This window comes from Microcaecilia unicolor, unplaced genomic scaffold (assembly GCF_901765095.1).
Source record: "Microcaecilia unicolor unplaced genomic scaffold, aMicUni1.1, whole genome shotgun sequence".
In the NCBI taxonomy this organism is placed as follows: domain Eukaryota; kingdom Metazoa; phylum Chordata; class Amphibia; order Gymnophiona; family Siphonopidae; genus Microcaecilia; species Microcaecilia unicolor.
The window spans coordinates 211,387-235,410 of NW_021963043.1; the positions used below are offsets into that span (position 1 = coordinate 211,387).

The 24,024-nt window shown below is 45.6% G+C and overlaps 1 protein-coding gene across 1 annotated transcript in view; it reads right to left on the reverse strand.

Annotated features, from left to right (window-relative positions):
• Positions 1-2,794: 2,794 nt before the first annotated feature.
• The window catches only part of LOC115458826 (TRAF3-interacting JNK-activating modulator-like), a 56,700-nt gene continuing 35,470 nt past the window's right edge, over positions 2,795-24,024 (reverse strand). The window contains 8 exon segments of the mRNA XM_030188645.1: positions 2,795-2,989; positions 7,043-7,156; positions 12,084-12,196; positions 12,353-12,415; positions 12,639-12,783; positions 16,358-16,495; positions 16,585-16,725; positions 18,529-18,600. Coding sequence (XP_030044505.1) covers positions 2,864-2,989; positions 7,043-7,156; positions 12,084-12,196; positions 12,353-12,415; positions 12,639-12,783; positions 16,358-16,495; positions 16,585-16,725; positions 18,529-18,600 — 912 coding nt within the window. The 3' untranslated portion in view covers positions 2,795-2,863.

Here is a 24,024-nt window from a genome sequence, read left to right on the forward strand (position 1 = left end):
GATTTCAACTGAGTCCCAGAAGCAGAAGGAGATAAAGCAACTTGACAGGAACAGTGGCAGCGCTATAGAAATGCTAAGTAGTAGTAGTAGTAGTAGTAGTGACATGTCAGGACTTCTCTTGCACAGTTGTCTAATGTTGTAAATACTAGAGTGTTACTTTGTGTGACTTGGGCTTGTATCCCAGTTTTCTTGCTTGATAGACTAAAGAGTATACCTTGGTGTTTCTTTAGGGCCATCAGGGGCCACCACAGTCTTGGAAGCCTTTCTCCTCTCTTCCCAGGCTCAATTGCACCAGCTCCTCAGCAGGACTAAACCTACCAGGCCCGAGAGGATGTAAGACAGTAACCCGAGTCTGCTGTGTCCTGAATTCAAGCCCTTGAAATAGCTTGTGTAAATAAACTAATTAGTTAATCAGTGTTCCCTCAGCTGAGCAGCAGTCCTCCAACTGCCGTTGTTGCCGGGGGGGGGGGGGGGGGGGGGGGGGGGGGGGGGGGTGATGCTTCAATATTGTTGTTTTCAATTGCTATGGACAGGCAAGTTCCCTGGAGTCCTGCAGAGCTTGCCTGTCCCTCACTATTGAAAATGTGATAGTGAAACAGCGCCACCCACTGGCAGGACTGTAGGTGGAGGACTCCTGCTCAGCTTAGAGGGAACAGTGTAGCTAATTAGGTGATGATCATTTATTGGCACTAATTATAATTAATTAGGAGTTACGTGTGGATCTGCTCTGCACCCTGTTCTGTAACGTGTGCGTAATTTTCATAGCACGCATCCAAGGCTGCCAAGAGGGAGGGGCAGGGGAGGCAAAATTCCCCAGGCCTGGGCCTCCAAGGGGGACCTGGCGCCTCTCTCTCTCCTCCTCCTGACGGGACCCTGGTGATCGCGTCCCAACAGGAACAGGAGAGAGAAAATTCCACACCGGGTCCCCCTTGCATTGCCTGCCTAGCAGCTGTTGGGCCCTCAGGCTGCACATGCTCAGTTTTGAGACTGAGCATGTGCGACCTGAGGAAAGCAGCCGCAGGGGCAGGCAATGCTGGGCAGAGGAAGCAACAAAACAATAAATATCCAATAGTCTCTGCAGTGGCGTTCCTAGGGGGGCGGACACCCGGGCGGCGCCCCGCCCCCCCCGGGTGCAGCACCCCCCCCCCCCCCGATGCAGCGCGGACCCCCTCCCCCCCGGGTGCACGCCGCTGGGGGGGTGCCGCAGCGCGCGCCTGCTCAGAGTTCCCTGACTTCGCGCGTTCGCTGCAGCTCCCTCTGACCCGGAACAGGAAGTAACCTGTTCCAGGGCAGAGCAGAGGAGGGAGCTGCAGCGAACGCACGAAGTCAGTGAACTCAGAGCAGGCACGCGCCGCGGCACCCCCCCAGCGGCGTGCACCCGGGGCGGACCGCCCCCACCGCCCCCCCCTCTGGTAGATAAATAGAATATAATCCACTGCTGGAACCAGGATCACTGCTATGTAATGGAAACTCATACTGATATACTCTAATCCAGTAATACACTATATTGCCATACACTATATATATATATATATATATATATATATATATATATATAATCTTTATATAAAAGGCAACACCAACGTTCTATGAAGCCTCCAGCCGGAAGTGTGAAGGGGGCGAGATATCCGGTTTCCCTATGAGTGTCTGCCCCGCCCTCTCTGTAACACAGTCAGTGAAGGAAAACAGCAGAGCACGAAATCAAATCGCTGGCTCTGTAACAGTGAAGGACTCAGAGGGGGGAGGGGAGAGAGGCCAGAGGGCAGGGACACACACACTCCCACATGCACACAGAAGAAAACATTGCTAGCCCCCCCCCCCCCCCCCCCCCCCCCCAGTTTCATTTGCATTAGAAACGGGGCTTTTTTACTAGTATATATATATATATATATATATATATATATATATATATATATACTAGTAAAAAAATATATATAGTGGAAATATCTGAGGGTACTCAAAACAAACATATAAGTATATATAAAATTATAGTGTATTACTGGATTGCAGTATATCAACATGAGTTCCCGTTAGGTAGCAGGTTCGGGTAGAGGAAGGAACCACGCTGCCTGCAGCTGGCGAGGCCAGCCAAGGTATTTCAGGTGGGTGGGAGGTGGGAGGGCTGGCGGCGATGATGATGATTCGGGGGGGGAATGGCAGCTCTGCTCCAGGCCCGGCTCACTCTCTTGGCAGTCCACTCATCTCAAAGGGGATAGGGCTGTAGGAGGGACGTGGGAGGGGGAGGGGAGGTCTGAGATACTCCCAGAATTTTGGCACAATGTTAAAGAACATTGTCATTTGCACGCCTGTCATTAGTTGAGTGGCAGCATGTACTCCAGCTCTTGGCAGGCATAAATACCGCCTCTTAACGTTAGGCGTGAAATGTGTGCTATGCTAATATTACTGTAAAGGACCCTCTGTGCAACGCAGACGTTACAGAATTCCAGCTTAGCACAGATCATCCCGGCATCTAACTGGGCGCAATTTCTGAACGTCACCCATGGTGTCTTCTATATCATAATTTGTGATCACAATCAGCGTTTTCAAATTGGCTTCTCTCGTCTCGTTGAAATACGTGAGGTTACTTGCTCTCTCTCCTGTCTCCCCAGAGACCTGCATAACCTTCCTATAGTGCTCATAATTCTCTTTACTTTTAACCTTTATTTATTTATTTTTTTTGTATCCAGATGGTAAAAAGCAATTTAGTCAGAATTCTGTACAGAAATGTATTAAACCATTTTATGAACAAGGCAAAACGCTAAAGAGGCTGCCATGAACAAAATCACCTTTTATGGAAAACAAACTGAAAAGAAATGAAAACAAACCCACGCATACAAATTTTTTTCCACGTCTACAGTCAGCATTAAAACGGAGTAAACTTCTTTGGCCCTCCGTGTACCATCGTGTCCAGGTTAGTGAAAAATGCTGCCAACGCTGTGGCTATCGCCACCACTAGGAAGGGCACCCAGCAGCACCAGCAGCTTCGTCTCTGTGGGGAGGGAGAAGACCGACAGTCGGCTTTGGAAATCACTCAGAAATACCAATGAGAAACATAAATACATAGCAACGTAGTAGATGACGGGAGATAAAGACCTACACTGTTCATCCAGTCTGCCCAACAGGCTAAACTCATTATATCCTTTATAATAAAACGCACCGCCAACATTCTGAAGCTGACTGCATGGCTGAGGCATTCCTGCTCTCTGTATCCATCTCCTGAATTGACATCACGTACTTCCGGGTTCGTCACAAGCAGAAGTGACCAACCACACGAGGTTTCTCGGCTTCAGAATGTTGGAGGTGCATTCCATTAAATAGGATTGGTCAGTTCCTTTCCTATATAATAAAAGGCACCTCCAACATTCTGAAGCTGACTGCATGGCTGAAGCATTCCTGCTCTCTGTATCCATCTCCTGAATTGACATCACGTACTTCCGGGTTCGTCACACGCAGAAGTGACCAACCACACGAGGTTTCTCGGCTTCAGAATGTTGGAGGTGCATTCTATTAAATAGGATTGGTCAGTTCCTTTCCTATATAATAAAAGGCACCTCCAACATTCTGAAGCTGACTGCATGGCTGAGGCATTCCTGCTCTCTGTATCGATCTCCTGAATTGACATCACGTACTTCCGGGTTCGTCACAAGCAGAAGTGACCAACCACACGAGGTTTCTCGGCTTCAGAATGTTGGAGGTGCATTCTATTAAATAGGATTGGTCAGTTCCTTTCCTATATAATAAAAGGCACCTCCAACATTCTGAAGCTGACTGCATGGCTGAGGCATTCCTGCTCTCTGTATCCATCTCCTGAATTGACATCACGTACTTCCGGGTTCGTCACAAGCAGAAGTGACCAACCACACGAGGTTTCTCGGCTTCAGAATGTTGGAGGTGCATTCCATTAAATAGGATTGGTCAGTTCCTTTCCTATATAATAAAAGGCACCTCCAACATTCTGAAGCTGACTGCATGGCTGAGGCATTCCTGCTCTCTGTATCCATCTCCTGAATTGACATCACGTACTTCCGGGTTCGTCACAAGCAGAAGTGACCAACCACACGAGGTTTCTCGGCTTCAGAATGTTGGAGGCGCATTCTATTAAATAGGATTGGTCAGTTCCTTGAAGCTCAGTGTCCTGCACAGTAACGCTCAGACACCAGAGAAAGAGGGGGGGGAGGGAGGGGGGCCTGACGCCAGAGAGGGGGGGGGGGGTATCTCTGTCACACACACACTCTCTCTCACAGTCAATGTCTTTCTCTCTCTCTCTCACTCACTCTATGTCTCGCACTGTATCACATTCACTCTCTATGAGTCACACAGAGGCGTATTTTCAAAGCACTTAGACTTACAAAGTTTCATAGTAACCTATGGAACTTTGTAAGTCTAAGTGCTTTGAAAATGATCCCCCTAGTCACTCACACACTCTCTTGGTCTCATACACTCAGTCTCACAGAGAGTCTGTGTCTCACACACACTCTCGCACACACTGTATCTGTGTGAAACACTCTCACATTGTGTCTCACATACACACTTGCACACACTCTCATTCTCACACACACACTCACACCCAGACTCACTCTCTCTCTCTCTCTCTCACACACACACACTCACTCGCACATTCACTCTCTCACACACAGTCACTCTCACATACACTCAAACATACACACTCCGAGGAAAACCTTGCTAGCGCCTGTTTCATTTGTGTCAGAAACGGGCCTTTTTACTAGTATGGTATAAAGTGATACATCATATGCATACCTGATCTCGATTTGTCCTTGCCATTTTTAGGGCATAGACTGTAGAGGTCTGCCTGGCACTGGCCTGTGTTCTAAAACGTCTGAAGTTGTTGTCAAAAGCCCCTGAACAGTTCCACTTTGGCCCATCCAAATCTATTCAGCCTCGATCAGGGCACAGACCGTAGAAGTCTGCCCGGCACCGGCTTTCCTACCTAATCTCTGCTAAGCTTCTTTGGATCTGTTCCTGCTAAACAGGACCTGACTTCATTAACTAGAATATGCAAGCCTGTAAGTGCAGGAGTAGCCTAATGGTTACTGCAGTGGCCTGAGAAGCAGGGGAACTGGGTTCAGTTCCCATTGCAGCTCCTTATAACGCTGGGCAAAGGCACTTAACCCCCCCCCCTCCTCCGTTGCCCCAGGTACACAACCAGCTTTGATTGTAGCCACAGAAAGGCAATATATCAAATCCCATCACCCTTCTCTTTCCCCTGCATTTGAGCGCTCCTTGCGTATATAAATTTAGAAAATAATATATTTATATATATAAGTAATGCAAAGGGGAGGGGGGGATATATGTAGATAGGGCTGCATGTAGCTTACAGTATTGTGTGTTATGCGCAGCCTTGGCACTGCTGAGCCCGCCGTTATGCCAGGCTGGTGTAACTGCGGATGGCTAGATTTCAGGCACACCAATGTCTGGTTACTCTGGTATCCCATAATGAAATCTGGGCGCCCAGATACCATTATAGGATTGGGCTTTTGCCATATGGCATAAGAGTTGCCTAAAAGGAGGCAGGGCTACAGACAGAATTGCTGCCATGACGGTAAATGCCTTAACGCACTCAGTTGGTAAGGTTGGAAATGTAGGCATGGAAAACCATCCCACTCAAAATGTAGCATTGCCTAGGATCAGTTACTCAGGATAGCTCTAAATATTTCCTAAGCTATAAACTTCAGTGTGTGGTTGTACAGGAGGAAAAAGCCTCAACAGACTCCTGAAACTTAGCTCTATGGCTATAAATTCATAGGAGTTCTATCTGTAATCATTGGCTTAAAAAACCTCCTCTTTCCTGTAGTTTATTCATTTATTGAGAGTCAAAACTCGCACTTATCTTAGCTTTGACTCCACGTTGCTCTCCTTGACGCTCAGCCTTTCTTTGCCACGGCCGACTCTGGTCCAGGTTCTGGTATCTTTTCTACTTCCTGCTTCATGGTCCGTGGTGCTGGCGTACTCTATAGCAACTGTGCTGAGAAGGAAGAGTTGAAGCTCAGCACCTGAAGCAGGAAGTGGAAACGATACCAAAACCTGGACCAGAGTCGGCCTTCGCAAAGAAAGACAGAGCGTCAAGGAGAGCAACGTGGAGTCAAAGCTAAGATAAGTGCGAGTTTTGACCCTCAATAAATGAATAAACTACAGGAAAGAGGAGGTTTTTTTAAGCCAGTGATGACAGATAGCTCTATGGCTATAAATTCATAGGAGTTCTAAGTTCCAGGAGTCTGTTGAGATTTTTTCCTCCTGTACAACCACACATTGAAGTTTATAGCTTAGGAAATAACTGAAAACCAACCATCAGATCTGGCCCCCTTGGAGGCAGAAGGAGCGGGAAGGTCACTGAAACTGAGGTGCACTCTTCCTCGTTGGGAACAGGGTCAAGGGAGAATGGTAAACCGCCTGCTCGCCCGTGGATAAAGAGAGCTCCCGGTTTCTGGTGCGTACAAGTTCTGAATTAATCTGAGCAGAGCTCTGTGCACAGGCTTGTTGCCAGATGGGCGGTTTTCCCCACCCAATTGGGCGGGTTCCCGCGACCGGCTGCGGGAAATTTTTGAAGGCTGCGGGTTTTGGGCGGTGTTGGAGGCAGGGTTAATGACATTTCGGAGGCGGGGTTTGACTTTGGGCGGGGAAAATTTTTTAAATCTGGCAACTAGCACAGCTGAAGCACATTTCAACCTTTTTACTTATTTATAAAGATCTCACCTTTTGTCAGATCAAGGCCAGTTTCAGTGGAGTGGATTCCAGGCCAGTGTCAATCCCCCCACCTCAAATTTAACCCTAATAGGCCCATAGGCAGACACGTTTCGTGCTTCCTGATGGATGAATTTAGGTAGCCTGGAGCTGAAAAATCACTAGAAACTCAACACTCATCATCTCTTCTCTTCCTCCCTGAGAAGACTCTCTAGGACTATCTCGCCTGGATTGAAATGTAATACAACTCCAATATGGCCAAGGGTTCGTGGTGGCAGGAGTCTTGGAGGGGAACAAAGGAAGGGTCTTGTGTGGGCCACAGTGGCCAAATAAGCTGACTCACGTTTGTTCTTCTGCCCTGATGACTCTTCAGCTGGTCCCTGCACTGGCGCAGCTTCGTCTGGCAGGAGAAATACTCATCGCTCAAAGCCTCCAGCTCAGAATGCAGCTCTGTGCACTAAAAATTAAAAAAAAAACACTGTCCATCTCTTTTGAAATTTAAACCACTCCTATGAAACAAAACTTAGGGATCCTGAAGAAAAACAAAGCAGTTAGTGAGTATCTGGGTTTTAAAAAGGTTTCAACAAATTCCTGGAAGAAAAGTCCATAGTCTGCTATTGAGAGAGACATAGGAAGCAACTGTTTCCCCTGGGGTTTGTAGTATGGAATGTTGCTAAGATTCTACACGGAATCTTGTCACCCTTTAGGATCCCAGAATCTTGCTATTCGTTGGGGTTCTACGTGGAATGTTGCCACTCTTTGGGGTTCTACGTGGAATGTTGCCGCTCTTTGGGGTTCTGCGTGGAATGCTGCTGTGATTTGGGTTTCTGCCAGGTACTTGTGACCTGGCTTGGCCACTGTTTGACAAACAGGATACTGGGCTACATGGACCATTGGTCTGACCCAGTATGGCTACTCTTATGTTGTGACTTTCTCTTTAACCCTTCTTCTCTCTTTCTTCCCCCCCTCTTCTTCCTTTTTCTCTCTCCCTCCTTTTACTGATTTGTGAAAAACAATTTCTTTTCCTTTTCTGTCTTTTCTTTCTGTTTTTTTTTTTTTTTTTTACAATTGTTAGCTTGGACTATGATAGGTAGTGTATCAAAATAAACTTCATCTTGACTTGTGCCATGCAACTTCATGGATTCTGACATACTGTCTTTCTGTGTGGCGCAACCAAAGTGGTTTATATTTTTTAAAATTTATACGCAGGGACTTTCCTTGTGTACTCGCCGTCTAAGTTTTTGTAATTATGGCGAACTCCTCCTGGGGTTTGGACCTAGGTGCGCACTTTGAGTTTTCAAAAATGGGTGTCTATACTTGCTCAAACGCTTTCCTCCAGATTCTGTATAGCACACCTAGAGTTACGCGCGGTTCTACGTGTAAATCTAGGTGTATTCTATAACCAAGATTAAGCATTGTTAACAGCTCCTAAGCAATAATGAGCACTAATTGGCAAAAATTAGAATTTACTTGCGTACATTGCTAATGGTATTCTGTAATGTACTGTGCCTAAATTGTAACGTGCGCAGGCAAAAAGGGGCGTGTTTAGGGGGGCGTCTCTTGGTCGTGCTAAAAACTACACACGTTGTTATAAAATGTGGGCCAGTGCGTGTAGATCTATACGCAAGGATCTACACCAGCTTTTTGATGGCGTAAATGGATGCAAGTAGATGAACTACGACTAAGCGTATTCTGTATATGGCGCGTTAATTTTAGGCACCATATATAGAATCGGGCCCTTTGTGTGGGCTCGCTGGAGTAACGTTCGAAGGAAAAGTGTGCACATGTGTTATCTTTGAATAATGGTGTGATCAGAAGCGCAGCCAGACCTTGATTCGGGGGGGGGGGGCACATTTTGTCCCACCACTCTCCGCCCTGCCAGCAGAAGCCTTCCTGTGGTGATACTCGGCACTGTGCTGCCTGCCCTGCTTTCCCATCCCGGCGCTTATGCTCGGTTTTAGTGAAATTGAACATTTGTGACGCTCTGCTGCTCAGTTTCATTAAAACCAAACATGCATGCGAGGGAGGGGGAAGCAGGGTAGGCAGTGCAGCGATGAAAATATTGCAGCAGGAAAGCTGCTGCTGGCGGAGCTTAGGGGACCCCCCCATTGGCTATGCCACTAGATGTGAAACATGCATATACCTGTTACACAAGTTACAGATGTAAGCTGCTGGGGATGAGTCTGAATGTCACCTATTAGGCAGGATTGGACCAGGACAGACTCTTGTAGAGGGGCTTAAATTAACTGGCAGTGCTGATACATGGAGGAGAGACACTGGCTGAAACTGGAATTCTCTGCGGAGAAGGCCACTCCACACCTGTGCACAGCCCGTGGGAGCATCTTATCCAGGAATCGCAACTGAATATCCAGGGGTGGGGCAACCTGTTTGCTATTCTAAGTCAAGCGGATAGTTATCCTGGTCCTGCCCCCAAATACCAACGGTGCCTGGGTAACTCCCAGCTCCATCACTGATCTTTTATATGATTTCTTAAATTAATTTCTCCAGGTATCACTTTTCACAAAATTTAACTTTCAACTTCTCAGAAGATTGATTATATTGTTGGTTAGTGCCACATATTCTTCTATATCTTAAAAATTGTGAAAAGAGACAACTGTTAAGATGAACCAGATGCATACTTTTATATGCTAAAAAAAAATTTCTGTGGGTTTGGAATAAACTTCCGTGCTCAGATAACTGCCTTCTTTTAAAAATTTTATTTTATTTATTTTTGTTACATTTATACCCTGTGCTTTCCCACTCATGGCAGGCTCAATGCGGCTTACATGGGGCAATAGAGAGTTAAGTGACTTGCCCAGAGTCACAAGGAGCTGCCTGTGCCTGAAGTGGGAATCCAACTCAGTTCCCCAGGACCAAAGTCCACCACCTTAACCACTAGGCCACTCCTCCACTGTTGCTACTATTGGAGATTCTACATGGAATGTTGCTATTCCACTAGCAACATTCCATGTAGAAGTCGGCCCTTGCAGATCACCAATGTGGCCGCGCAGGCTTCTGCTTCTGTGAGTCTGACGTCAGACTCACAGAAACAGAAGCCTGCGCGGCCTTCTACATGGAATGTTGCTAGTGGAATAGCAACATTCCATGTAGAATCTCCAATAGTAGCAACATTCCATGTAGAATCTCCAACAGTATTTTATTTTTGTTACATTTGTACCCTGCGCTTTCCCACTCATGGCAGGCTCAATGCGGCTTACATGGGGCAATGGAGGGTTAAGTGACTTGCCCAGAGTCGCAAGGAGCTGCCTGTGCCTGAAGTGGGAATCCAACTCAGTTCCTCAGGACCAAAGTCCACCACCCTAACCACTAGGCCACTCCTCCACTGTTGCTACTATTTGAGATTCTACATGGAATGTTGCTATTCCACTAGCAACATTCCATGTAGAAGTCGGCCCTTGCAGATCACCAATGTGGCCGCGCAGGCTTCTGCTTCTGTGAGTCTGACGTCCTGCACGTACATGCAGGACGTCAGACTCACAGAAGCAGAAGCCTGCGCAGCCTTCTAAATGGAATGTTGCTAGTGGAATAGCAACATTCCATGTAGAATCTCCAATAGTAGCAACATTCCATGTAGAATCTCCAATAGTAGCAACATTCCATGTAGAATCTCCAATAGTATCTATTTTATTTTTGTTACATTTGTACCCTGCACTTTCCCACTCATGGCAGGCTCAATGCGGCTTACATGGGGCAATGGAGGGTTAAGTGACTTGCCCAGAGTCGCAAGGAGCTGCCTGTGCCTGAAGTGGGAATCCAACTCAGTTCCTCAGTTCCCCAGGACCAAAGTCCACCATCCTAACCACTAGGCCACTCCTCCACTCTGCCTTCTTTTTTAATCCACACATCTAGAAAATTGAAATGTTCATAATAGAAATTACAGTCAAACTTGATGGTAGGATAACATCCATTAAGTTCTTCCACAAATTGTAGTAACTCAGCCAGTAGTATTCCGTAACAAAAATGTCATCTATGTAACTCCCCCAGTATACCCTGGTGTGGGATAACCACACCTGATTCACTTCTACCTCATTTGACCACAACACAATCTTGTATTTGTTATCAACCGAAATGGCAAACGCCATTACGATACTTTGTAAGCCACATTGAGCCTGCAAATAGGTGGGAAAATGTGGGATATAAATGTAACAAATAAATAAATACATCTACCCTGCCGCTAACTGGATTGTGCCATGGCAAGCTGCCTAGATATTCTGGTTAAATCGTTTTTTTTTTTAAAGGAACAATTCAAAAAATGTTCTAAAGGACAATTTTCAAAGGAGTCTACCCATGTAAAAAGAAGGCTTGAAAATCCCACCCCACCCCCCTCCCATTGCAGGTAATAATAAGAATGCTCTTTTACAAGGCCTGCATTTTCACTTGTGGGACAGCAGGCCAGGGGGTGGCATTTTGATGGGAAATCTTTTAAATCGTTTGTGCATACTTTCCATTTCCCTTTGTATCTCTGAAGTGCATTCTCCTGCATTTTCAAAGGGAGGTTTCTTTTTGAAAATGAGTTTTTTCAGGTACCTACAGACTGTCTGGGGCCTATGAAGATGGCTCCATAATTTGTTCTTTAACTTCCTGCATACCAACTCACTAGTATTACCAGTGGATGAGGGTGAAAGGGGATAGACTCAGGAGTAACCTGAGAAAATACTTCTTTATGTAATAGGTGGTGGATGTGTGGAACAGCCTCCCAGCTGAGGTGGTGGAGACAAAGACTATCTGAATTCAAGAAAGTTCGGGACAAGCATGTGGGATCTCTAAGGGAGAGGAAGGGATGGTGTGGATGGGCACACTGGATAGGCCATGTAATCCTTATCTGCAGCTTCTGACTAGACCTGACTATGGGACAGAATTGGACCCATAGAATCAACGGGAGCAGAGAAACGTAGAGTGAGGGAGACACAGCCGAACACAGAAGGCTGCAGCATTTCTAGCTGAGAAATGTCAGGATTACAGGTGGTCCCTGCCAGCCCCTGTTGCATGCTAACTACATAAGAACATGCCATAATGGGTCAGACTATCAAGCCTAGTATCCTGTTTTCAACAGTGGCCAATCCAGGTCACAAATACCTGGCAAGATCCCAAAAGAGTAAAACGGATTTTATGCTGCTTATGCTAGAAATAAGCAGTGGGTTTTCCCAATTTCATCTTAATTAATGGCTTATGGTCTTTTCTTTTAGGAAATTAGCCAAACCTTTTTTAAACCCTACTAAGCTAACTGCTTTTACCATATTCTCTGGCAACAAATTCCAGAATTTAATTACACATTGAGTGAAGAAATGTTTTCTCCGTTTTTGTTTTAAATTTACTACTACTGCTGATGTCTCCTGAAATTTTGATCCCTCTGTCCTTCTCACCTCTTTTTCCTTCAGTGCCAGCTGAGATGTCACCTTTTGTAGCTCCGCCCTGTGTTTCTCATCTACTTCATCGTTTTGTAAAGGGAGCTGATTCCTCATAGTGAAAATCTCATCTGAAAAATAAATAAACCCAAAACAACTCACCAGGTAGTTAAACTTTGGATCCAGGTGGTACCTCCAAATCAATAGAACATCGAATCAATATGAAAAGCATAACTAAGCCATTACCTGCTGACGAGGCTTCGGATGGATTGCACAGTATTACTCACTTTTTAATTGGCTGATGGTTAATTCTAGTGCCAGCTTCTGCTTTTCCGCAATTCTCCATTTATCTGAAGACAGAGAAAATAAGTGCAGACTTATAATACTACAAATTTTCAGAAGGGGCCCCAAGCCTGCCCAGAATTGATAGCAGAATTGGGACCCTCCTTGCAAATTTCTTCCTTGGGCCCCAGCATGTCTAACAGTGGTCCTGAACATGACTGGTGTGATTCTGTGTGCCACAGTCCCAGCCTCGGAGACCTTCCTTTCACCCCTCCCCCCACCCAATAATACCTTTCATGGAACAAAGCTGCTCCTTCTGGAGCTCGTTGTCCTCATGTGAGGTGTCCAGTCTTGTCTGGAGATCCGTCTGTTCCCTTTCCAGATTGTGCAGGCAAGCTTGCAGCTTCTGAAGTTGTATGTCCTGGGTATCCACACACTGCGAATGAGAGAGGAACACCCCCGCCCCAAATTAGAAAAATAAATTCCCTATTATGTCTTGATTCAGCAAACTGCTCCTATCTCTCCTTCTGTTCTTCTGAACATGCGCATTACAATTTGACGCTTTCCCTTCTTTTGGCTTCCAACATGGCTGATTTCTTCATTAGGTCTGTAACATTTAAGAGCCCCCACCCTCAATTAATTAGGAAGCAAATCTTAGGCTTAATACTTTTCCTCACCCGCTTTGCTCTATTGTGTGTAGCGATGCATTCTGTTCAATAATAAAGATAACTTTTAAAAAAATATATAAAACAACCAACAATAGTTGATAATAAAATCTATAATTTATGATTATTTTACATTGTAATTCTCATTTACAAATGCATTTATTTATTTATTGTTTGCTGACAAGTGAGGCCCTAAGCATTAGGCTTGTCTAGTTTATATAGAAATCTGACCGTGGCTGCCAAATTTGTGCCACTGGAGCACAGTTGGGATATGCTGTCTTTTGTTTCATGGTGTTTCTAACTGCTACGATTTTATTTTATTTATTTTTATTGGGATTTATTAACTGCCTTCATGAAGAGATTCACCCAAGGCGATGTACAGTAGGTACAGTTTTAACATCAAACTTATAATTTTAACAGCATAACAATAGCAAAAATGACCACATATAAACATAAATGATAATAACTGAGGTAAACTTGGGAACAGCAAATTCAAACCTAATAATAAGACTACCGTGAAAAATATACACATTTAACAGCATTGAAATTGAAATAACAGAGAGATTTATTACATTTGTATCCCACATTTTCCCGCATAGCAGTAGGCTCAATGTGGCTTACAGGTTCCGGAAAGGAGAGTACCAACTCCGGGAATATATACAGAGTGGAAAATACAGTAACAGTAGGTGCAAGGAAGCTGATAAGGTTCCGGAAAAGAGAATACAACTCTGGGACGAATATATAGTAGCATTTAGAGAAAAGTAATCCCAATGAGGCTGGTAAGTCTCCGGGGATGGGACTACAGCTTCTAGTGAGCAATACAGAGTAGGATAAGGGTAGAAGTACACTTAATTATAACTGGAGTGGTAAAGTTCGTACAGTTTGAAGTAATAGGATTATGTGGAAGGGGTATTGTTCATTTCTTAGATCGGAAGATGTGATGCATTGTTCATGAATTAGTTCGGGCCTGATGGGTAGGCTTTCCGGAAGAGGTGAGTCTTCAGGTCTTTTCGAAATACAATGTTAGCATAAGACCAATGAAACATCTAATAAGCTAACATTAGAACACTCAACTAACATAAATACGATGCTAATGCTTTTCTACAATACAGCTTATCATGTAGCTGAGGGGCCAAGTGCAGATATGTAGGTGGGAACAAGATGGTTGGTACAGAGTCAGTTGGGATAAATAGATGGGTGGCTAAGCTGAAGGCGAGTTCTTTGTATTATTATTATCACATTTATAACCCACGTTTTCCCACATGTTTGCAGGCTCAACGTGGCTTACAATGTACTGAAAAGGCTAACGCCAGTCCAGTGGTTATACAAATACAATTGTGGTAATCGGATAGGATAGAAGGAACAGGGTAAGAGGGAAAAGGGTAAAGGCAAGAGAGTCCAAAATGATCCATGAATATGCTGTTTTGAAGGACTTTAGGTTTTATGTTGAATCCTTGGGGTCAGCTTTCCGGGATAGGCTGGTCTTAAGTAATTTCCTGAAGCTGAGATGGTTTTGAGTGGTATTTGACAGCTTTTGGCACGGCATTCCATAATGGAGATTTAGGAATGAACGGGAATAGTTAAGGAAGATAAAAGGAACTGGTCTAAGTTACAGTGTGTGTAGCCAGCTAGTCCAGGTGCAGAAAGAATCGGTCGCCCTATGTATTAAAGGCTTCGGAGACGAGCCAGGCTTATATGATATCTACAGGGTGAGACAAAAAAGGTAAATGTTGCTTCTATTGGGTTTCTGCCAGGTACTTCGGTGTTGGGCCAGCGGTAGTTCCGGATTACCGAGTGGTAAGCCCGCGTTGGACTTACTGCCGCTTTGTAAAAGACCCCCCCCCCCCCCCAAATAGCTAGGTAGTAACTCTAAAATGTCAGTAACATCAACATAGCTTAAGATAATCAAATGTTGTTTAATAGTAATACGTAAGTATGATGACTCAGTAAGTATGTAAAATTTCTTGTTGACGTTCAAAGCGGTTGCTGAGAGAACGGCAAAAAAAACTCGGGGGGGGGGGGCTACTTTTTTTTTTTTGCCTCACCCTGTAGGCTTGGGTACAAATTAGTTAGGCGATCCCCCTCTAGTCGTAGAATAGAAACTAATGTTCTAGTTCTTCAGAACGTCCCAGCTACGGAAGCGTGGAAGCCCTTGTCTTAAACCTTGATTCTGCTGCACCCTCTGGAGTTCAGCTCTTGGTTGTGCTTCTCTTATCGTTTTAAAACTGTGCCCATGTTATGCAAGTAATCGTAAGGCAACAAGTGGAGGAGTGGCCTAGTGGTTAAGGTGGTGGACTTTGGTCCTGAGGAACTGAGTTCGATTCCCACTTCAGGCACAGGCAGCTCCTTGTGACTCTGGGCAAGTCACTTAACCCTCCATTGCCCCATGTAAGCCGCATTGAGCCTGCCATGAGTGGGAAAGCGCAGGGTACAAATGTAACAAAAATAAAATAGATACTATTGGAGATTCTACATGGAATGTTGCTATTATTGGAGATTCTACATGGAATGTTGCTATTCCACTAACAAGATTCCATGTAGAAGGCTGCGCAGGCTTCTGTTTCTGTGAGTCTGATGTCCTGCACGTACGTGCAGGACGTCAGACTCACAGAAGCAGAAGCCTGCGCGGCCACATTGGTGATCTGCAAGGGCCGACTTGTACATGGAATGTTGCGTGGAGGAGTGGCCTAGTGGTTAGGGTGGTGGACTCTGGTCCTGGGGAACTGAGGAACTGAGTTCGATTCCCACTTCAGGCACAGGCAGCTCCTTGTGACTCTGGGCAAGTCACTTAACCCTCCATTGCCCCATGTAAGCCGCATTGAGCCTGCCATGAGTGGGAAAGCGCAGGGTACAAATGTAACAAAAATAAAATAAATAAACCCCAGCAGAGCACCTGGCCTGGACCAGGGGCGTAGCGAGACTAGACGGGAGGGTGGGCCAGAGCCCAAAGTGGGGGGGGGGGGCACATTTTGGTCCTCCTCCCTGCCGCCACCGCCCCCTGCTGCCACCACTACCACCCCCTCCGTCGCCACTGCATGAAGGTACCTTGTCTGGCAGGGGTCCCCAGCCCCCGCCAACTGAAGCATTTGTCCCGTGCTGGTCTTGCATAGCCTGTCCTGTTCTCAGTCGCAAAGTGTCGCACATGCTCAGTTTCACCGAAACGAGTGTGCACAGCGTGACTGAGAAGAGCAGGGTAACCAATGCAGTGAGACCAGCATGGGACAAACGCTTCAGCTAGCGGGGGTTGGGGACCCCCGCCAGCCAAACCGGGAGGCCCAGGCCCCCGTGACCCCCTCCGTAGCTACGCCACTGGCCTGGACGTTGCTGGGGTTGAGTGGAATTTACCTCAAGTTTGCTCTGGAGAATGTACAGCTCGTTCTGCAGCTCCGTGTGCCTGGCGATTAAATCGCTCCACGCTTTCTTAAATATTTCATATTCTTTTTTCCAGAGGCTACACTCGCCCTCTGTGACCGCCAGCGTCCTCTAGAGAAATGGAAACAGGGATGTCGCTATGTGAATTATAACTCATTATTAAAACATAGCGTCCAAGATTAAAAAGCGCCTTCTCTCACCTGAGCATTCTGCAACTCCTGTTCAGTGCTGCCTTTCTCCTCCAGGATCTTCTGAAGCGAATCCTTCGCTTTCTGTTCATATTCCTGCTTCTGGTCTTCCATCTCCCTGAGGAGTTTCTTTGCTCCAGCCTTCCCAGAGCTCTGTGCAGGAAGAATTTGGAGCCACACAAGAATCAAAGAAAACGTTTCAGCTGCCCTGCGTGTTCTCGACGCAATGCCTTCGTTTACGCTCTGTTGCGAGATTTGTTACTTCAAAATTTCCTTTCTTTCGTGGATTAAGATGGCTACCACTTTTTCTTGAAAACATTGGGTTCTTTTTTTTTTTTTTTTAAATGCCTAGTCCCTAACCCTCTCGTGCTATAAACTTTGGCACCCAATTTTATAACTTAGCATGCAAAGTTGAACGTGCAGATTTTAGAATATTTCCAGTTGCGTGCCTAATTTAATGCCAATTAGCAGCTAATTATATTAAAATTACTGGCTATAATTGCTGTTAATTAGTTCTAATTAACAGTTACGCGCATAACTTCACTAAAAAGTGGCCGGCGCACATGTCAGCGCATGGGTTCTCCATATTCTAATTTCCCCATTAGCGTGTGGCTCTTACTGCAGGAGCCTTTACAGAGACTATATAGGAGGCTGAAAATCCTCCCCCCCCAACCCTCTGCCCACTTTGTAAACAATTTAATTTTGGGTACTCAGCCCGAGTCAGTTTTCAAAGGGGCTAATTTTCAAAACCCTTTGAAAATGCTATTTAGATTTTCTGAAATCTGCAGCAATCCCTCCAGAGCTGAACACCCGGGGTTTTTTTTTTGTTAACTTTTATTCAATAAGATCAAGTATACATACATCATAAACTTGAAAGATCAGAAAGTATTCAATATCCATATAATCAAAAAGGAAAATTAAACCCATATTTAGTCCACAATATCTAAAGAGTTAAACCAGAAATCTAATAAGGAAAAAAAATTATCCAAGGAGATCACCATAAACTAAACAGAAACCTGCAGCCGCTTCGCTATTACTCTAATGGCGTTTTATTTATTTATTTTATTTATTTTTTTTACTTCCCATAACTGACCTTTAAGGGCCTGATTCTATATATGGCGCCTAAAATTAACGTGCGGTAGGCAATCGCACCTAAGCGTATTCTAAATACCACGGGTAAATCTACACTCAGTATTTAGAATACGCTTAGGCGTAGTTCATGCGACTAAATCTATGCGCGTCCATTTACGCCAACAAAAAGCTGGCATAAATCTCCGCGCTGGCCTATATTTTATAAAAACGTGCATAGATTTTGGAACACACATGAAACACCCATTTCCACCCCCTTTTTGCCAGCACGTGTTAGAATTTAGGTGCAATATATTACAGATATGCTTAGTAATGTACACACGTAAATTCTAATTTTTGCCAATTAGTGCTCGTTATTGCTTGTTAAAAACTGTTAATGCTTAACAGCTTGTTAAAACAATCTACGTGCATAGTTATAGAATGCGCCTAGATTTACGCACAGAACCTTGCGTAACTCTAGGCACGCTATGTAGAATCCGGGGTTAAATGTAACTTCTGATACTAGTTGGAAAATCTCCTAATGGTTGTTTAAGATGTTACTGCTCATGAACATAATGGAACTCCTTTTGTCCCCCTCCCCAGGTGCCAATATGGCACCTCCTCCCCAGCTTGGTGCACCAAGTGGTCTCCCTGTTTGCTGACACTGCACAATGGCCCTTTCTGTTCATAGTTTTTGCTAAGTACAGTCTCATAGATAAAACAGGGACACACCCAGAACTTGGATTGGCTTCATCAGATTGATTTTGGATAGACGAGAAACTCATGATAGTCAGTCTATGAGACAGATTAAGACACGATCTCGCTACCACTCTGACTGGCACTGCGTCTTACTGGATGCATTCCCCGCCCCTGAGGCGAAAGGGTTACCTGTGAGCTTGCACGCAGCTGTCTTTCAAGGGCTCCCACTCGGCTCTTCAGTTTGTCCTCGCTCACCTGGACCTGAAAGAGAATCCAACCAGTGTGTTGACGGTTTTCCTTGTCCGAGATTTGGGCTCATTAATCTCTTTTAGAGTAGAGTTACTCCAATCTGTTTGAAATTACAGCACATCTGTGCCAATACAGAATTCGGGCATTTCATAGACGGTGCGAGTTAAGAATTTTGTTGATGGAAAAGAAATATAGAGTTGGATATCTGGAGAAGGGTTGATGCTCACATCAAGGGGACAATTGGCAAAATAGGCAAAATATCACCCATCTTTTCCTTCTTGGAAGCCATCTTGTGGAGTCCGTCAGGGGTCTCCTTTGTCTCCCACTATGTTTAATGTGTTGACCAGTTCCTTGGGTTATATGCTCTCGTTAGCTGGTTAAGATTTTTACTTATGAGGATAACATTACTATATTGTTACCTGTGGGCAACACACTTGTTGATAACTTGTGGAGTACTGTGAACTGTATATGACAGCTTGAGAGATGGATAGCAGATCATTTCTTAAAATTTACTACATTTTTATTGATTGGTCAAGCTGATCAAATTTGGAATGATGCTCTTCTTCAAGGAGATGGTTTAAAATTTAAATTTGAATCTCAACTAAAAGTTTTAGGAGTATTGTTTAATAGTTAACGTACACCAGAGCTGCAGATTTCTTCTTGAATTAAAAATCTTTTCTTTTTTAGGGCCCTATTTACTAAGCTTGCATTATAGGCGCGTTAGCGTCTTTAACACACGTTAACAGTGTAAGCGCCTAAAATATCGCTCCATGGTGCGTGAGTATTGTGTTCAATTCTGGTTGCCGCACCTCAAAAAAGACATAGTGGAATTGGAAAAGGTGCAGAGAAGGGCGACAAAGATGATTCAGGGGATGAGACGACTTCCCTGTCAGGATAGACTGAAAAGGCTGGGGCTCATCAGCCTGGAGAAAAGGCGGCTGAGGGGAGATATGATAGAGGTCTATAAGATAATGAGTGGAATGGAACGGGTTGATGTGGAGCGTCTGTTTACGCTTTCCAAAAATACTAGGACAAGGGGGCATGCGATTAAGCTGCAGTGTGGTAAATTTAAAACAAATCGGAGGAAATTTTTCTTCACTCAACGCGTAGTTAAACTCTGGAATTCGCTGCCGGAAAAGGTGGTTAAGGCGGTTAACTTAGCGGACTTCAAAAAAAGGGTTGGACGGCTTCCTGGAGGAAAAAGCCGTAGAATGTTATTGAATGGACGAGGGAATAATACAGTATTTCTAGGATGGGCGGGACAAATTGTTTGTTCTTTTGGCCGCTGTCGGTGACAGGGTGCTGGGCTCGATGGACCTTTGGTCTGTCCCAGCATGGCGTTGCTTATGTACTTATATTCTTATAGGCGCCTACATGGTTAGCGCGTGCGCTAATTGTAGGCACGTTAAAAATGGTGACACGCCTTACTAAACGGGGCCCTTAATGCAAAAATTGCACAGAATCAGAAGTTTGTTAAACGCTCTGGTTTTTCAGCTAGTGGTCCAGAGTTTACTGGTCTCACAGTTGGATCATTGCAATTTGCTTTATGTTGGTTGCGCTAAGCTGCTATTGAGAAGATTGTGGACTATAAAAATACTGTGGCTAGCAGGGGCGTAGCCAGACACCCAAATTTGGGTGGGCCTGGGCCCAAGATGGGTGGGCAGAAGAACTCCGCCTTGTCCCACAAGTGATTTTGTCTCTCCCTCTCTTTCCTGCATCCATATGGTCTCTCAAACATCCACCCTTCCCTGAATACCTTTTAAATAGCAGATTTTCACCAACAGCGAGCAGCAACTAATACACACTGCTCATGCTGGCCCCACCCTTTCCTCTGATGCAACTTCCTATTTCCGCATAGACGGGAATACATCAGAGGGAAGGCTGTGGGGCCGGTGCGAACAGTATGTATCAGTCGCTGCTTGCTGCAGGCAAAGATCTGCTATTTAAAAGGTATGCAGGAGGGACAGTTGGGAGTTTTCGGCTGGTGGGGCTTGAGAATCCCTGCCAGCCACATTAGAGATGTGCTGCTACTGGGTGGGCCTGAACCCAAAGTGGATGGGCCTGGGCCCACCCGAGCCCACCCTTGGCTACGCCACTGGTGGCTAGGCTGATTTTTTTTCCCAGTAATTTTAATAAGTTACCCTATTACTGAGGGCCTTACATTGGCTTCCAATCATGGCACGAATAGAATTCAAGTTTTGTACCATGACTTATAGAATACTATTTGGCCTAGCTTCGTCTTACTTAAGCTGTATCATTCGTTCTTCGAGAAGGGAAGCCGTAATAGCAGGAAGTTTTTGCTAATCCAAAACCGTACCGTTTGAAAGCAGCTTTCTATTCTACTCTCCATGATCAAGTTGTACATATCTGGAATCCTGTGCCAATTACTATAAGGAAAATAAGCTCTTATCCTGTCTTTAGAATAAAGACCTACTTTTTAAGAAATACTTAAAAGACTCTTAAATTTTGTACAGTTCTGTTTGTACAAGTATATTTTGTAAATACATGCGGACCACAAGACTATTGTATTGTATTTTAAACCTATAATCATCAGAACTGCTACCCTTAACACTAACCCAGGCTAAAGCAAAAACATGTCCTGTGCATCTCCGGTCCTGCAGGTCTCCAGTGGGTTGTGGGCGAGAAGGGAAGCAGATTCCTGAGCTGGAAGGCGCTCACTTGTAAAGTCTTACATGTGTGTCTACCACTTTCAGCCCCAGAAATTCCACCCAATATAACCTAAGGCACGAGTGTCCAACCTCGGCCCTCACCAGGTTGGGTTTTCAGAATTTCCCCAATGAATATCCATGAGATCACTTTGCATGCAGTGGAAGTGCATGCAAACAGATCTCATGCATATTCATTGGGGAAATCATGAAAACCCAACTGGATTGTGGCCCTCAAGGGCTGAGGTTGGACAACCCTGATCTAAGGTGCCCATTTACTAAAACATGCCACGGGCCCCCACAGATTACACCCTGACCCTCTCTACATCTGACCCGCCGCCACCCACCGCCGCATCAGGTACCTTGTTTGCTGGCGGGGGCCCCCAAACCCCGCCAGCCAAAGAATCTTCTTCAGCCCCAGTCGACTCCGGCGCCTTCGTTGTGTGATCATCTGTTTCTGACGCCTTACGTCCTGCACCGTGCGTGTAGCCCCGTGCAGGACGTAAGGCGTCAGAAACAGAAGATCACACAACGAAGGCGCCGGAGTCGACCGGCGCTGAAGAAGACTTTGGCTGGCGGGAATTGCGGACCCCCGCCAGCAAACAAGGTACCTGATGCGGCGGGGGAGGGGGGTTGCGGCGGGGGGGGGGTCCAAAGTGGCAGGGTGGTCGGCTAAACAGTGCTCCCCCACCTCAGGTGCTGGCTCCCCCTCCCGCCGAGGTCTGGCTAAGCCCCTGCTGCGTAGCATTTAGCGTGCAGTAAATCCATTAAGCACGCCTTAGTAAAAGGACCCTTGAGCCTTCAGTAAAACTTGAGAATCTCTGCTAGAGATTTTGAAACCTTTCCCAAGGGACACTCTGGTCTGAAAACTCCTGGAAGGTCTGGGATTAACAGAGGGAAAGTTGGATTTATGAAGGTCTGGGATTAACAGAGGGAAAGTTGGATTTATGAAGGTCTGGGATTAACAGAGGGAAAGTTGGATTTATGAAGGTCTGGGATTAACAGAGGGAAAGTTGGATTTATATGTTGTGGTTGTCTGATTTCTAGTTTTTCCTTTTCTCCGTTTTTTAAGTTGCCTTTTATCACGTCATTTCAAGGGATTCTAATTTATTTTTTAAAGAATAATTTAAGAGTATTATGACATCTCCAAAGTAAGCAGATACCAATGTGGGAGGCCTTGTAAAATCATTTCTCCGTTTCACATACCAATTTTATTTAATGTACAACCTGTAGAAATGTATCTAAGCAGTTTACATTGGTAAAATCATACATTTCTTTTTTTTACTAGTTTGCTCACTAACACAATAACCCTGCTGTTTAAATAATGAGCCACCCTCAGCCAAAATGTGCTAATAATCGGTAATTAAGCCAAGACGGGTCAATAAAATCAGTTAACTTGTATCTTGATTCGTGTACCTCACGCAGTGATATTGTAAACAAAACATTGCATCCTAGTTGGACTGCTACTGGTATTCACCAAGAAGCACTCATTTCAGCCTCAGAATTAACAGTTCACGTTGCCGTTCTTACCTAAAACCACCCTTCCTTGGAAAGGATGAGCCAACATCCCATTTCTTGGCCGGGTGAAGGCATTATTAACCCAGCGCAGGTCAGTTAAGTCGGCAGGCAGCTCTGGCTTAGAAAATCAGGGACCAAGCACTGGTCTAGACCCTGCGTCAGATCTGAGGTTTAAAAATCAGCTTCCTGCCTGTCTGAATATGAAATGTTTGTTTCCTGCCGGGGCTGTGTTTCTTAGAGCTGTTCTCTACTTCCTGGCAGGTGTTCGAAACCACAGATCATCTGTTACAAACACTTTTTCACACTGCTGCAGTTTTGAAAGTGTCCCGAGAAGGGGATTTTTTTTCTCTTCTTCTCTTTATTGTCATGGTTGGCTTTCTGGGTCTGTCTCAAGTCCCTGAGTATAATAACTAGGGTAATGTATGATGCGTAAAACAGGGTGAGGGGTTAGTGTTGTTAATGCTAACTCCTTTCCGTTTCCTCCCTCCCTCCTATTCCCCTCCCCAGTCCTCCAATAATCCAGCATCTCTCTTCCTTCTTTCCCTGTGTTCCAGCATCTCCCAATAAGTATCCCTTTCTCTTCCCTTCCTCCTGTATTCCCCTACCCCCCCCCCCCCCCCCCCCCCCCCCCCCCGTCCATGAAATCTCTCTCCCTCCTTCCCTTGCAAATCCCGGCATCTCTTCCTCTCCATTTCTTTACCCCTCCCTGGGTCTAGCATCTCTACCTTTTCCCTGCAGAAGCCCTAGCATCTTTTCCTCATCTTCCCCTTCCCCCCATCAGGCATCACTTTCTCTCTTCTGCCCCTGTAGCCAGCGGTGTTTGGAGAAGATATGTTGCCTCTAGCTGGCGCACGCCCCCTTCTCTCTGTCGCATCCCACATACTGGAAACAGGAAGTTGCATCAGCGGAGACGGGAGATGACAGAGAGCAGGGGCCTGTGCTGGCCAGAGGCAGCTTGTCTTCAATGCTGGAACCTACACAGCAGGGGCATAGCCAGACCTCACGGTGGCAGGGGGCCAGAGCCCGAGGTGTGGGGCAATTTTGGTCTGTCGCCGCCCTGCCGTTCCCCACCTACTGCTGCAGCAAATACCTTGGCTGGCGGGTCCCCAACCCCCACCAGCTGAAGCCTTGTCCCGCGCCGGTCTCCGGCCCTGCTCTTTCTTCCCCCTCATTTCCTGTACACACCTTTTTAGTGAAACTCAAGGAGCATACAGGACATGAGTGGGAAGAAAGAGCAGGTCAGGCACTGCGG